The sequence below is a fragment of the Anarhichas minor genome, unplaced genomic scaffold (genome assembly GCF_050575085.1).
Source record: "Anarhichas minor isolate MPS153535 unplaced genomic scaffold, ASM5057508v1 ptg000026l, whole genome shotgun sequence".
NCBI classification, from domain to species: Eukaryota; Metazoa; Chordata; class Actinopteri; order Perciformes; family Anarhichadidae; genus Anarhichas; species Anarhichas minor.
Window position 1 is genome coordinate 14,400,129 of NW_027466472.1, and position 14,215 is coordinate 14,414,343.

Sequence of the window (14,215 nt, forward strand, 5' to 3'; positions counted from 1 at the left end):
TCTCACATCAACCCCAGGATGACAGCGGCAGGCGGCCTGAGTGAAATGGCTGCAGTTAAACGGATTCGGTGTCGGCCACGTTAGCTTTCGGAGACGGTCACAGTTAATGCCCCAAAACCTCATCAATTTGTGAGCCGTGATTGAGTTTCCAGAGCAGCGTGGAGCGTGTGTTAAAGCTGTTGACTGTGGCAGACGCTGAATTTTGCTTTTGAGGGACTTCCAGACCAACATAGTCGGGAGGCTCCGGGTTGTCTTGTCCATGGGACGGACCGTTTGACCCGCTGTCAGAACAGGCCTGTGGTTGAACTCTGAGGAGTATCTGTGCAAAGAGGAGACACACAATATGAGTAAAACATACGGGGTCTGCAAGCTTTCCTCTCGCTTATTCAGTCTGCATATCAGAGTCATTGTTCACGGCTCCTGCTCAGTGTTCTCACAAAAACGTCATCAACCTGTAACCAAACTCCCAAGCTTAAGTCACCGAGCCTCAAGAAGAGCAGCGCTCACTTCATTTGGCACGCAGCTTGTTAAAATAACGACTGCAGCATCCAGACAACACTAATCATTATGTTATATGGATACTTATAAGTTTGGCTGGGTACAGCAGGTAATAAATTAGACGGTGTTAAACGGGTCTATTTGGCAAAGATTGAATCACAGCATCACGGCTTCAGAAACCTGAAGCATATAACTTTAAATAAGGGGATCACACCGTCATAGTAGTGTGATGTTTCTGAGCTGGTATGGGATTTCATGCGAGGGATTCCCCTCTTCTTCGTCTGCACTCGCTGAAGCAGCAACATTGCACAGTGCCAATTGCCGCTCTTTACAAGTCACGGATATTTTCTATTCAGGGCGTAGGGCTCTTCCCTCTGATGTGTAAAGTGAGTCTTGGATATGTGAAATGCTTGATCTGCTCTTTGATGTTGAGGACTACACTGATCGCTGAACTATATAAATGGCGTCGGTTCACGCACAGATTTCTGGCTTTAAAGGATCTTTTCTGACTTTATGAGGCCGTATTCATATCAGCTAGTTTATTATGATTAAATGTAAGGCCGATGGGCCCTGGTAAATGGCTGTGGAAGCTTGAAATGTCTCCAATAATTCATAGGGTTGCACACTTAGGATTCAGACATTTCTTCTTTACTGCAGAGCAAAAGCAGTTCTTTTTACAGCTGCTTTTACTCTTATTCATGACACAGCAGGGACATCATGAGTTTGCTCCAATTTAGCCTCGTTTTAAAAAGTGCAGCAGTTTGCTTCTCCCCCTCTGCTAATTCACCTCAGGGCTCCAGTCTTTTTTTTTTATTCTACCCCCTAGTCTCCTGAGTCTCCTTTTAAACAGAAGAGAGGGTGTTTGTCCTATAAAATACATTTAGTACTCAGCTGACATTTGTTTCGTTTATACTGCAGTATTTTAGGTCGAAATACTACACTGCGTAGCTGCACTGAAGACATACTTTATGACTGGGTTGAACGTTTTTTTTTCCAGCGCTGAAATTGAAACGCATATAAATGTTTCCATCAACGTTTTTTTTTTTTTTTTTACAACCTCTCCTCGTCTTTTTCTCTCCACAGATGAAGCTGTGGAACAAGTACAAAGTAACCAGTATCCCATCTCTGGTGTTTGTGGACGCAACGACGGGAAAGGTGGTTTGTCGAAACGGTCTACTGGTGGTCAGAGATGACCCTAAAGGTGAGATCAGCCCCACACACACACACACACACACACACACACACACGCACTTATGGTATATTATTAGTGAAGGCATCAGGCTGATTTATTTTTATCCCCTGACCTCAAGCTCTAACCATAATCCTCTTTATTAAATGGTTAACCCCAACCACCCGCCATTGAACACAAAAATATTACAGTTTAATGAGGTAATAGGAAGACATTTGAGGGTCAAAAGGATCGATTCCTCACACACTTTGTAACTCTGCATGACAAACACTTTCTGTGCTGTGAGAACGATTGGAGTAATAATACTACTTAAAATTATATATTATTCCAAATTAACTTACCACAGGGTTTGTACTGCTTAGTTACGCTAACATAAATGAGTGAGAAACTTCAGAAATATAAGTAAAGCAAGGTGTAGATGTACAGAAGTCACACCTGCATGCACACGGACACAACACTTTCTCTGTCATGCTGTTTACCGAATGTCTGCTCAGAGTGGCGATATTGCAGTGCCACATCATGCAGCATTTGGCTAAAACATTTTGCAGCAACTTTTATTTTCCCCCCTTCTACTCGTTTGTGTTGATTCAGCCGTAATTATGGTTCTGCATGAATATTATAGCGTGTCCACGTCTCACTCCCTCATCTGCAAACCCTATAATTTCTGCACTTTGAAGTGGAGACGGAGAATTAACAAGAGTGAACTTGCATTCCTCTCCCTGCGCAGATGACGTCCTCTGTGGCTGCGAAGATCTCAATATTTGAAAACGGTGCTTCTTCACACCCTGTTGGGTCAGCGTGAAAGGAGTGCCTTTAGTCATGTGAGAAGGGAGAATAGTGGCTGTGTGGCAGCGGTGAAGCAGAATGGGTTTCACGTGGGAATTGTGAACGATTTTGCTGCCTGGTTAATGAAAGCCAGTCGGAGCCTGCAGAATTATCCATGATTCATTAACTGTTTTTCCAAAACTAGATGAGGAGAGCAGATTAATCTCTGGACTGAGTAGCAAATATGTGCACATGCACTTGATTATGCCTTAACAGGCTCACTTTTTTTGTTTTTTTATTGTTTATTGTTCATATTATTTGGAAGGCAAACAGAGCAGTTCCTGACGTGACGCATCAATTCAGCTGCAGCAGATTTGGTTAGAAAGAAGAAAAAGCGCACTAAAGTTTACCGTACATCGAGACTGGGAGGGGAGGGTGAACGATTCGGGGCCCTCTGCCTTTCACTCTCGATGAAAGGCCTGACTTGAGTGGCGACGGACTAGCCTGCAGCGCAAAGATGGAGTGCACTTTTATCATCAGGAGAACAATAAAAGGCCGTGTCAGCGCGGTGCAGATGTGTCATTCCGGCCTAATGAAGCCCTAGACAACCACGCTGGCATAAAGAGCCCATTATGAACCAGCCATACAAGGCTTTATTTATGATTACCTCCTTTTTAATTTGGCTGCGGCAAATGCATCTCTAGAGCTTGACGGTAACAATGAAGACACCTTGAAAAGGAAATGAAAAGTGTGAGGGGGGCAAAGTATTTCTGGTAACCTTTTATTTGAGTGAGAGGCTTGGTTTTCAGTCATCATTAAAACCATATTTTGAATCCAGTGAGTATTTCCAGTCGCAGATGTGGGGGAAAAAAAACCTGTAAGTGTACATGACGAGCCCACGTGACTCGTTATCTAACAGCCATGACACAGACAGAGCTGCAATGATTAGTCAACTAATTACATAAAATAGTATTAATAATTAAGTCCATTCTATGCCCTTTATCACTTAGAGTACTTTTTTGGATCAATTAATCACAACTCTTTGAAAGCATGCGTCATACTAGCAACAGGGTCACCCACACCCCCTCACTAAGATAAAGGTTTCTGTCCCTTCCTTTCTCAGAGTTGATCTTAGAAGTATTCTAAATCTCTCTGAGAGTATTCACAGTATGTTTCGTGAATACAGCCCCTGGTTTCAGCTTCTCAAACGTGGATATTTTTCTGCTCATCTACGACTGTAAATTGAATATCTTTGGGCTTTGGTCTTGTTGTCGGACAAAACAAGACATTTGAAGACGTCCCCTTGGATTTTGGGAAACCGATTAATCGAGAAAGTATTTGACTGATTAATCAATAATGAAAATAATTGTTGGGAGCAGCCCTGCTTTTGCATCTTACCTGAAATAGTTTTAAATGTTTTTAAACTACTCTAGAGCCGGCAGTGGATGGCAGCGTTGGCCAGTTTGGTCTACAGATTAAAATACTTCGACAACTATTGAAGAGATTCCAATGATATTTTGTAAAGACATTCATGTTCCCCTCAGAATAAATTGTAATAACTTTGATCTCCTCACTTTTCATCTAGCGCCATAATCAGCTTTTGTCAAGTATTTTAGTTTTTGACCAAATATCTGCTAACTTAATGATTTTCCCATTAGCCTCAGCTAATTATATTTATTAGCACGCAAAACTTAGACATGGTGAAAATGGTAAACATAAGACATGCTAAACATCAGCATGTTTACGTTGTCATTGTGAGCATGTTAGCATGCTGATGTTAGCATTGAGCTCAAAGCCCTGCTATGTCTATGTACAGCTTCACATAGCAGCTAGCAAAGCATCTTTTTCTGATTCTTTTCTTTCTCATCCGCCCCCTCTGCTTTTGTACCCTCTCCCAGGCCTGGAGTTCCCCTGGGGGCCGAAGCCATTTGCGGAGGTGGTGGCAGGGCCTCTGCTCAGGAACAACAGGCAGACAACTGACAGCAGCTCTCTGGAGGGACACTATGTGGGAGTGTACTTCTCGGCACACTGGGTGAGTACAGGGGACGGAGGAAAAAAGGACGGAAAGACCCTGTTTTCTTTTTACGTTTCTGGCCTCCTAGCTCTGTCAGAACACCGAAACATTGGTGAGAAAGGGCACCGGCAGCAGAGCGGAGCAGGAAGGGACAGCAGTTAGGCAAGACAGATAAGAGAGAGTAGCAGGAGGGTGGAGGCGACTCCATTGTGTTTGTGTGTTTACACTAACGGTGGTTAGCTATCCCTGTCAGTCCTTTCACCACCACCTCTGGACCTTTTTTAAAGTAGGGATCGGTCACCAGACCCCACTGACATCATCACTATTGTCTGCTTCTCTGCTGGACCTGCTGATAGCCCGTGGAGGTCATGACTCAGTGATGCATGCTAGGCGTTACATCATCAGTGGGCGGTTCCTGATGAGATGCAGCGCCGGCTACTGAGGTCAGTCAGCACGGCAGCTGCCAGAGCCGCAGCCTCAGAGACCGGCTCTTCAGAACGGTGACGCCTGCAGGCTGGCTCAAACCCCAGACCCATACAAAATTGAAAAGGACAAGTCGCAAAAGCCATTACAGTAGTTTATTTGCGGTGTTTTTACACCATATTCCCCCTGGTTACTCGTGTAAATCCATCCACTATTAAAGTAATTTTAAAAACATGGAATGTCAGCACCTGGCATCCGTTTGCACAGACGTTTTATTGTTTTTCCCCCTTAGTGTTCTAGGGACCTGAAATGGCCCGTGGCAGAGAAACATGACCTGTATTTCACTGCATTTGCTTTTTTCGCCTGCAGGGTGAGGGACTGTTACTTTTAACTCATTACTGTAAAACTTTAGCTAAAAGTTTTAGTCACAAACGTTGGCAAGAGAAGCCCAATTAGGACAGCTTCATGAGGCTTTAGCACTGACACCACATTGTGTCAGCTATGATATCTCATAACTACAATATACAGTGTTTACTTCTATGACAAACCTGAGGAGTCAGTTGATGAGCAGTGAATTGATCGAGGCTTTGTGCTTCACACTCTCACTCCCTTTGTGTCGGTATGATGACTCGATCAATGAAAGTGCTTGACATACTGTGTCCACTATCAGCAGCTTGAATGATAGATGACATAATTTAATAGATGATGGATAATATTAATGAAAACTTATTTTATGTATTAGTTTTTGACATAAACATGACAAAAATACGATTATGAAAGATATGTACCTTCATATACTCTCATGAATGTGACTTCAAAATAAAAGCCTGTGCAGGAGACGTAGGAAAGCTTATATAATGACCTCTCCTAAAGATTAATGGCAAGATAAAAAGATTACATGAATTATGATTAGAAGACAAAAAGAATGTCTAATATAATAATGTTAAAATCATTATGTTTGACCAAATACTTCTATTGATAATCTGCCAATATTTTACAGATGACTAATTCTGCTTCTATAAGATCTTTTGTGCCAAATTGAAAAAATAGACAAGATGACCAAATAGGTTATGGCATTTATAATATATTATTTATCTTCGTTAGAGCAGTCTAAGTGGATTAGACAATGTTATCGCGTGTGTGAAATCTACTCGTCATTTCTCTGAAACACACTGTAGAGAAGGTTTTCCCAACGTCTCTCGTCCCAGAAGGCAAACTTCGAGGAGGTTGTCCAAGAATGTTACCCCCCCAGAACATGAATTGCACAAGTTCCTTTCCCCGTCTGGTATAAGTAGACCCTGATGTCATCTTTTAATGCCGGCCATACCACCCTGCCTGCAAAGAGAGTGTGCTCTCCAAACACACTCAGAACAACACGTTCTCAAGCTACAGTATTAGAGCAGGATTAGTGGTTTAAGATGTCTATATTTAAAAGAAGCTGGATACAAAACAAGAGACAATTACTAGTTTGTGGAAAGGTGTACGGAAATAACCAAAATAATTGAAGCAACCAATCACATTTGTGATAATGTGTACTGTATAGTCACTCATTCACTCCCTTTTACGTTCTCTAATGTTTCCTCTTTCTCTCTCCGTTAGTGCCCCCCATGCCGCAGTTTGACCCGGGTGTTGGTGGAATCATATCAAACCGTAAAGGAGTCGGGTCAGAAGTTTGAGATCGTGTTTGTCAGCGCTGACCGGTAAGATTCACCGAGGCAGAACGCAGACAAGATCATATTAATCGACACACACGTCCATCTCTGTCTGTCAAGGACACAAATGAAGTCTTCTCTCTATATTCAGCTGTTAAACACCAACTGTGGCGTTGCTGTTCGGTGCTTCCCCCCCCCCCCCCCCCCCTCCAGGTCAGAGGAGTCCTTTCAGCAGTACTTCAGCGAGATGCCGTGGTTGGCGGTGCCATATTCAGACGAGGCTCGGCGGTCACGACTCAACAGACTCTATGGAATACAAGGTAATTTACAGCCAGCTCATCCTTATAAATGTTGTTTCAATTCTTCAAAACTGGGAGGAGCGAGTGTAGATTCGTTTTCCCTGCAGAGCTCAGTGAGGTCACACACTTAAACACTGGCACAATGGCTGACAGTTCCCTGTGCTGGGCATGCAAACGGCAAATTAGATTGCCCCGCAGCCTGAGGAATGTGGGCCGGTTATCAAGTTTACGGTCTTGTTTGCTGCAGAAGTGCTGCGCCTCTCTGTGCCCTGCTCTTTTCTTCCTGATTCTCTCGTGTGTGTGTGTGTGTGTGTGTGTGTGTGTGTGTGTGTGTGTGTGTGTGTGTGTGTGTGTGTGTGTGTGTGTGTGTGTGTGTGTGTGTGTGTGTGTGTGTGTGTGTGTGTGTGTGTGTGTGTGTGTGTGTGTGTGTGTGTGTGTGTGTGTGTGTGTGTGTGTGTGTGTGTGTGTGTGTGTGTGTGTGTGTGTGTGTGTGTGAAGTTAGCAAGAGCTGGCTCTCTCCTGCAAAGTATGTGAGGAATGCATGGAAGACAAGTCAACACTGCCCCCCCCCCCTACCGCATTTCAAACCCACGCAGTTCATGACGGCCCCCACCTCTGTTGACACACTCACTCACGTATACACTGTTCGCTCCCGGATGGTGTCTGTTTCTGATAAGGCTGTTAATAAGGCAGGGAGATTGTAATCAGAAGGATGGTGGGAGCCAATGACATGTGGGGGAAAAAATGTGGGCACAGACAGAGAGGTGAAAACTGGTCAAAAACATCCAGACAATAAAGGAAAAATCTCATTGGGTGAGGAAGCAATCGGCCTCACGAAGCGATAATTAACAGAAATGACCCCAACCACATCTGACGGTCATGCCCATTTCCTGCCCACCTCTCTTTGTCTTCCTCTCCCACCGCCTTCACCTCCCCTTCCTCCCTCACCAGGTATTCCCACGCTGATTCTGCTGGACGCAGAGGGTCACATGATCACGCGACAGGGCCGCGTGGAGGTGCTGAACGACCCGGAGTGCCGGCTCTTTCCCTGGCACCCTCGTCCCGTGCTGGAGCTCAGCGAGTCCAACGCCGTGCAGCTACACGAGGGGCCCTGCCTCGTCCTGTTTGTGGGTGAGTAGACCCGGCATTCATGATTCAGCTCCACATGGGGCTCTGCCGGGAGCTCCTTGTGCGTGAATGGAGTGGCATTTATGTGGAGCGTATTGAATGTCAGACTCTGCGGAAAAAAATCTTGCAGTGTTTAAAGGTCCAAAGGTCTGTAGGAAATATAGGAAGTATTTATCTATTTATATGCTAATACAGAAGGTTTGTGAATAGCATAGAAACATAACGTGAATGAACGACAGTTATTGGTTTTGTGAGGACTAAGGGGAACTAAATGCCAAAGTTGGAAAGTGGTGAGCCTCAGAATTTGAGACCATCCTTGTGTCTCTTGTGGTCAAACTGGATATTAGAACAAGACAAAGTCCATCCGTGCACTTTCTTTTATGTCCTCACTCATCTGTCCACAAGTCATCTCTCTTTCCTTGCTTACCATTTCACTCATCTGTGCATTTTTTCCTCTCCCAGGTGGCTTTTCTTTTCTCCAATACTCCTAACGTCTTTCTGTGTCTCTCTTCTGGTTGGCTCAGACGCTGAGGAGGAAGGTGAATTGGAGCCGGCCAAGGAGCTGATTCAGCCAATAGCGGAGAAGCTTATGGTCAAGTACAAAGCAAAGGAGGAGGAGATGCCGCTGCTGTTCTTTGTTGCTGGAGAGGTGAGATAAGACACTCGAGACAGAGTAAAATGTCATTTCACACAAACTTGCATAGCTGAAGGTGGGTCATTCTTGTGTGGTGTACAGTAACACATTTGTGAGTGCTTGTTGTGCTACGCTTGGCAAAGTGCTTTACTTTACATATAGTATACTACCTGACTGATACTGGAGTATTTACATAAACATGTAATATAAACAATAATGTAGTATTCTCTCTGGTTTTGGTCTCCACCAACTCTTGAGAAAACAAAATCTGTCTCTTTAGCTGATAAATACTCCACAATTCTCAACAGCTCGTCACTAACTGTATCCGTTTGCCGTTTGGTGGTGAGCCGGTAGTGTACAGTTTGTTTTTAGGGCATTTTCTCTGAAATTGGAGGCGATGAAAGTGACCAAAACGGTCGAGCTGAAGGAAATTGCAGAGTCAGGTGATCATTTTCAATGGGTTCACCACAACGACAGAAGCTTTTCAAAAAAGTATAGTATCCATTGTTGATATGAAAATATTTATTATAGCCACGTTAACTTTGGTTATTAAAGAATTCTGAGGTATATTTACTGAGAGGGACACTTAACAGTTGAAAAATAAACAAACTGTGGAGTGGAAACACTGTTTACAACAACACAAGTGTCCAACATATCCAATGTAAATCTGCATTTGTCAGCCTACACGTAGGACACCGATACCAATGTATCTGAAATGAACTAATATCAGCCAATATTTGGCCATGCAGTCGGGCTCTGATCCCTACTTTGAATCTGCACCCAACACCTCAGCCATTGTTGAAATGACTGCATTAGAGGCCCCTCTTTGAGCCTCTTGAACCCGCAAGAGTGACACTCACTCCTATCTATGACCCAGAATTTATCATAACGGGTCGACCCAGAGCGTGCCAGCAGGCTTTCTCTCATCCAAATAATCCTTCCATCTCCTACTGTATCTCCTCCCCCGTCTTAACTTAGAGGTTTTCATAACTCCTGTTATCTCATGTTGTTCTGTCTCGACCTCTCCAGAGCTGGTGGAGTTAGCAGCAGCGGCAGACCTAATTACCAGATTAGCTACCTCTCCCTTACTATCAACCCTCTAGCTCCCCTTCCTCGCAGTTCTCTCTGCCCGGCAGTCTGGGAGGGCAACGCTGGTCTCTCGTATCACACACCGAGGGCAAGCTCGGGTTTCGTGGCCGAAGGCTTGCACATGTGCTAACTATCCTGTGTGTGTGTGTGTGTGTGTGTGTGTGTCTGTTCAAGGCCGCTCGTCAGCCTTGAAATGCCCCTGACATGCACACACAGAACTAGAAATCCTTACAGAGTTGACATGATAGTGTTTCGTGTTCATTGTCTGTGTGCCAATATTTATTTGACCTAACACAAAGATGCATTGTTGCACTGGAGCTCGAAGTGATTCAGAAGTCTTAAGTTTGCTTTGTTTCCCTTGTGGAGCGCATGCGAAGGCAGATATTTTTACATCCAACGCAGTGCAGGTATAATTTCCTGGCTTTTGCTCAACCGGCTATGAAATCACCAGGTTTCACTTCCAGATCGGATTCAGGGTCCGATACCACTTCCCGTTTGAGGCGCTCAGATAGTGGAGCTTCCAGGCTCTGGGCTCAGACTCCTGCTCCTTCGGCCCGGGTTAACCGTGGTAGTCGCACGCTCCTTGCCAGGGCAGCTGCTGGGTTTTCTGTGTCCATGAGACAGCAGTATGTTGGCAGTCTCTCAGGGGGGAGGACAGGCGGAGCAGAATGACACAAGATCTTCTTACCCTGCTGAAAAAAAAACATACGCCACAGAGTAGTATACTAACGATGTAAACGCAGAATGAAAGATCTTTTCTTCTTCCATCGCTGCTGTGTACTGCAAAATGTACTCTCGTGGTATTATCTAGTCATTTTACAATTTCAACAGTTTTTTTGTCAAAGAAATAAACGGTAGTGCAGCTTTAAATTTGATCCGTGATGCTGCAATAGTGCCAGTGATGTTTTTCTTTTCAGGTTTCTAATGCTTGATTTTGTGCGTAAAGCTCAATAAATATTATATGTTTTTAGCTCTGCTGTCTACTGCTTTAGTTCAAAGTGAAATGTCTCAACAACCATTAGATGGTTGAAGTGATCTGTAGATCTTGTAGAGACACTCATGGTCCCCAGAGGATGATGCCCGCTGTGTCTGGTGATCCTCTAACTATTCGTCTAGCGCCAGCATGAGGTTCACATTTGTGGTTTTGATTGAAATTGTTCAACAACTATCTGATGGATTGCAATAATATTTGGTGCACACATTCATAGTGCCCAGATGACGAATCCTAATGACTTTGGAGATACCCCGAGTTCTACTCTAATCGTCTCTTTTTAAGCAAGAATTTGATTGGTCCAGGCTCACAAATGTGAAAATGTGCAGCTTTACTTTGTCTTACATTACTGTAGTTTGTATATTTGAGAGTTTTGGACTATTGTGATGTCCATTTTCCATTGTTTTCTAATGCTTTATTGACCAAACAATTAATCAAGGAAATAACCTGTCAATTATTCGATAATGAAAACAATTGTCAGTTGCAACACTATTTACATTTCTGGTTGTGAGTGAAATGTCTCTACAGCTATAACATGAATAAAGTGAAAGGGGTTGGAGACATTCATGCCCCTCTCAGGATGAGTTGTAATAACTTGGTGACCCAGTAACATGTTGGCAGGCGCCATCACCGGGTCAGAATTGTTCAATACTACCAAATACCTGCAAATCTAAATATGTGTTTAGTGCCGATTAGCAAATGTTAGCATATTTAGTTGAGCATTGGCAACACACTTAACTAAATGACGTGGACAAGGTAAATATTCTACCTGTACAGCCTTACAGCGACATTTAGTGTTGTTCAATTATAAACACATTGAATGTTTATATATATATATATATATATATATATATATATATATATATATATATATATATATAGTTAGTTGTGCAATTTCTGTTGGGAATATCCACAATTTCACAATCATGCCTTTCCCTTAAGACATCAAAGCTGGCCAGTGAGATGGACGCTGCCCCGGCTCAGAGGCCAGTGGGGAGCTTTGTTCATCATTATCAGTTCGGGGCTTATCAGCCGGCCATCGTCTGTGAAATGCCACGGCGCATCAATAATCAGAATAAGCCTGACACGGCCCAGCAGGTTCCACACACGGTAAACACATGCTGAGCCTTATCACAGCTGTGAGTGCGGGCTGGAGCAGAGAGGCCCTTTTGTCTTTTTTGTTCTGAGCGGAGCAGCAGAGGGCGGGGGGGGGGGGGGGGGCCTCTGGAATGGCTGCACCTCACGAGAAGCAGTTTACACAAGCAGGGAAGGCACACAAAAGAAGATGCATGACTTCCTACGGAGGCGAAGACTGACTCAGAGATTACATCTTCCCATATCGTCGAGGCATGGAAAGGCCACAGTGACAGATTGTGGAATTCCTCTCTTTGTGGTTTCCTTACACTGTGTGCCCAGATCATCTATAATCTACACTTAGTATGGCTGAAACGGAGCATGCAAGGCAAAGCCTCTATTTGTAGGTCGGACAATCAAGCAGTATTTCACTCGTAACGACATTGTTCTTAGTGACGGATTACATCTGTGAGTATTAAGTGACCAATGTATGGTGATTTGCGGCGTAATAAAATGGGCTCCATTCAGAGGAAGTTAGCTGCCTGACTGCTACTCATCTGTTCCATCTGTTCGCAGTTCTGCAAAGAAGAGGTCACAGACTTCATCTTGGCACGCTTTTCCTTTTTAGGTAGCAGCACAAGTCGAGCTATTCAACGAGAAGTCTGATGGGTGATTGTGTGGTTTGATCCATTTGGCAGGAATAGCTGCGGATTGTCTGATAGCAGGGAAGACGCAACAAATAGCATGAGCGTTGTATGTAGCAGGAAATCCATCCGAAGTCGCTTTGTCTGTTGACTTTGTTTTGACAAAACTCACACTGGCACATAAAGCAGTAACAGTATTAACATCAGAGGCGCTGCCTCCATGAGAAGCCCAACTCTTTGTTGCAGTGCCACCCTCTGGCCTTCTCATGTTAGTTTTGCATTTTCAACATAATCTTTTCCATGTGAAGCTGATCTGTAATCTTTGCGAGTCTCCCGCTGAGCCAGCAAACTAAGCTGAGGGGAAATCAGGTCGCGCCGTCTCAAATGAAAGACTCAAATGAGAGTAGCTGTGCACATCTAACTAAGTGAACCGTGTGACCTGACAAAGCACAACACCTGAAATCCCTTTGACTTAGGGGAAGGTATGGCGAGAATAATGGATCCCTGTCATGGTGGGAATGCCGATTCCAGAAGCACTCCCGGCTGGAACTGAAGCTGGATTACGAAAGGGTGGGATTTCTTATTCAGTCTCAATAATTAATGGCCCTTTCAAGCTTGTTTGAAAGTTGCTGCCTGCCCGCCTGCTGCTGATCCATTCTGTTACCTGGGGCGACAGGGGTTGTAATCCTGACTTGTTAAAGGGTGACATCAAGCCTCAGGCAGAAAATGGGTGAAGCCCTTTCAAAATACCTGCAAAGAGCAAAACAAAGTTGAATGCCCTCCAAATCCTGCAGCAATCTATTTGTAACGTATTCCTTCACACCTCTGCACTGCATTGCTCTCTCTCTCTCCTGCACACATGTAACATTCAGAGGTCTTGTGATGACACTTATATCTGATGTGAGAGAGCTTTTGAAACAGGAGGGATGTTGTTGGACCCCCACGTGGCTCCTTCCTGTCTTACCACACAGCAGGATGTGTGGCTAAGCACCAACGCTCTGGTCTCTCTGGGCAGGCTGCCTGCAGGAAGACGGCAGAGAGTTTCATATTCTCTTTCAAGGGGTGTGCATTAATGAAGATTGTGCCAGGCAGTTCTGAATTTATATGGTTTGATTATATCGTGGTGTAGTTCAAGTCATGGGTGCTGCCCGAGTTGCCAAAAGCAAGTCTGAACTGATGAGCAGCAGATAAATGTGTAATTTAGAGTCTTCTCTCTTGGAACCGATCCAGCGTTTGACTTGCCTGTTTGTCGAAGTAATTCAAATGCCTACAGATTATGAGGCAAGGGCCCATACAAAAGCTGAACGTTACCCCCACAGAGTTTCATCATGCTGTAGATGAGGATGTCTCAACGAATGGTACCCAGCTTTTTTTTTTGTGAAAGAGGCCTGAAAAGTCAAACTGTCCAGAAATTTACAAGAAAACAAGCCAAGCTAAGAACATGTGATCACGCAAAAATGTGGAATTCCTGCACACTGTCTGCTCTGCTATGTTGCATTTCCAATAAACAATATTTTGTTCTATGTACTTAGAGATCACAGTGTGCAGGGATTCAGTGCTTTCTTTTTAGAGAAAAAAAAGTTTAAATGGTCAACTATTTTCTTCTTGTCCTCTTTGTCATCTGCTCAGCCCTTAAATGTATGTTACAACCCCTTGGCGGGTCTCCACCCCCACTTCGGGAACAAACTACAGGACATTATACACAATGTTAAAGGAAACTTTATCAGGAAACCTATGAAAGCAAATCTATTTTGTAGTTGAACATTTTTGGATTGTTTCACAAATTTTCATTAGGCTTACTGAAGCCAAAGTATT

General features: G+C 44.0%; 1 protein-coding gene across 1 annotated transcript in view; it reads left to right on the plus strand.

Moving 5' to 3' along the window:
* nxn (nucleoredoxin) overlaps positions 1 to 14,215 on the plus strand; it is a 56,811-nt gene that overhangs the window by 40,233 nt on the left and 2,363 nt on the right. Inside the window, exons 2-7 of the mRNA XM_076100723.1 lie at positions 1,582 to 1,699; positions 4,351 to 4,484; positions 6,489 to 6,589; positions 6,755 to 6,861; positions 7,792 to 7,971; positions 8,493 to 8,617. Coding sequence (XP_075956838.1) covers positions 1,582 to 1,699; positions 4,351 to 4,484; positions 6,489 to 6,589; positions 6,755 to 6,861; positions 7,792 to 7,971; positions 8,493 to 8,617 — 765 coding nt within the window. The remainder of the gene's footprint in view (positions 1 to 1,581; positions 1,700 to 4,350; positions 4,485 to 6,488; positions 6,590 to 6,754; positions 6,862 to 7,791; positions 7,972 to 8,492; positions 8,618 to 14,215) is intronic.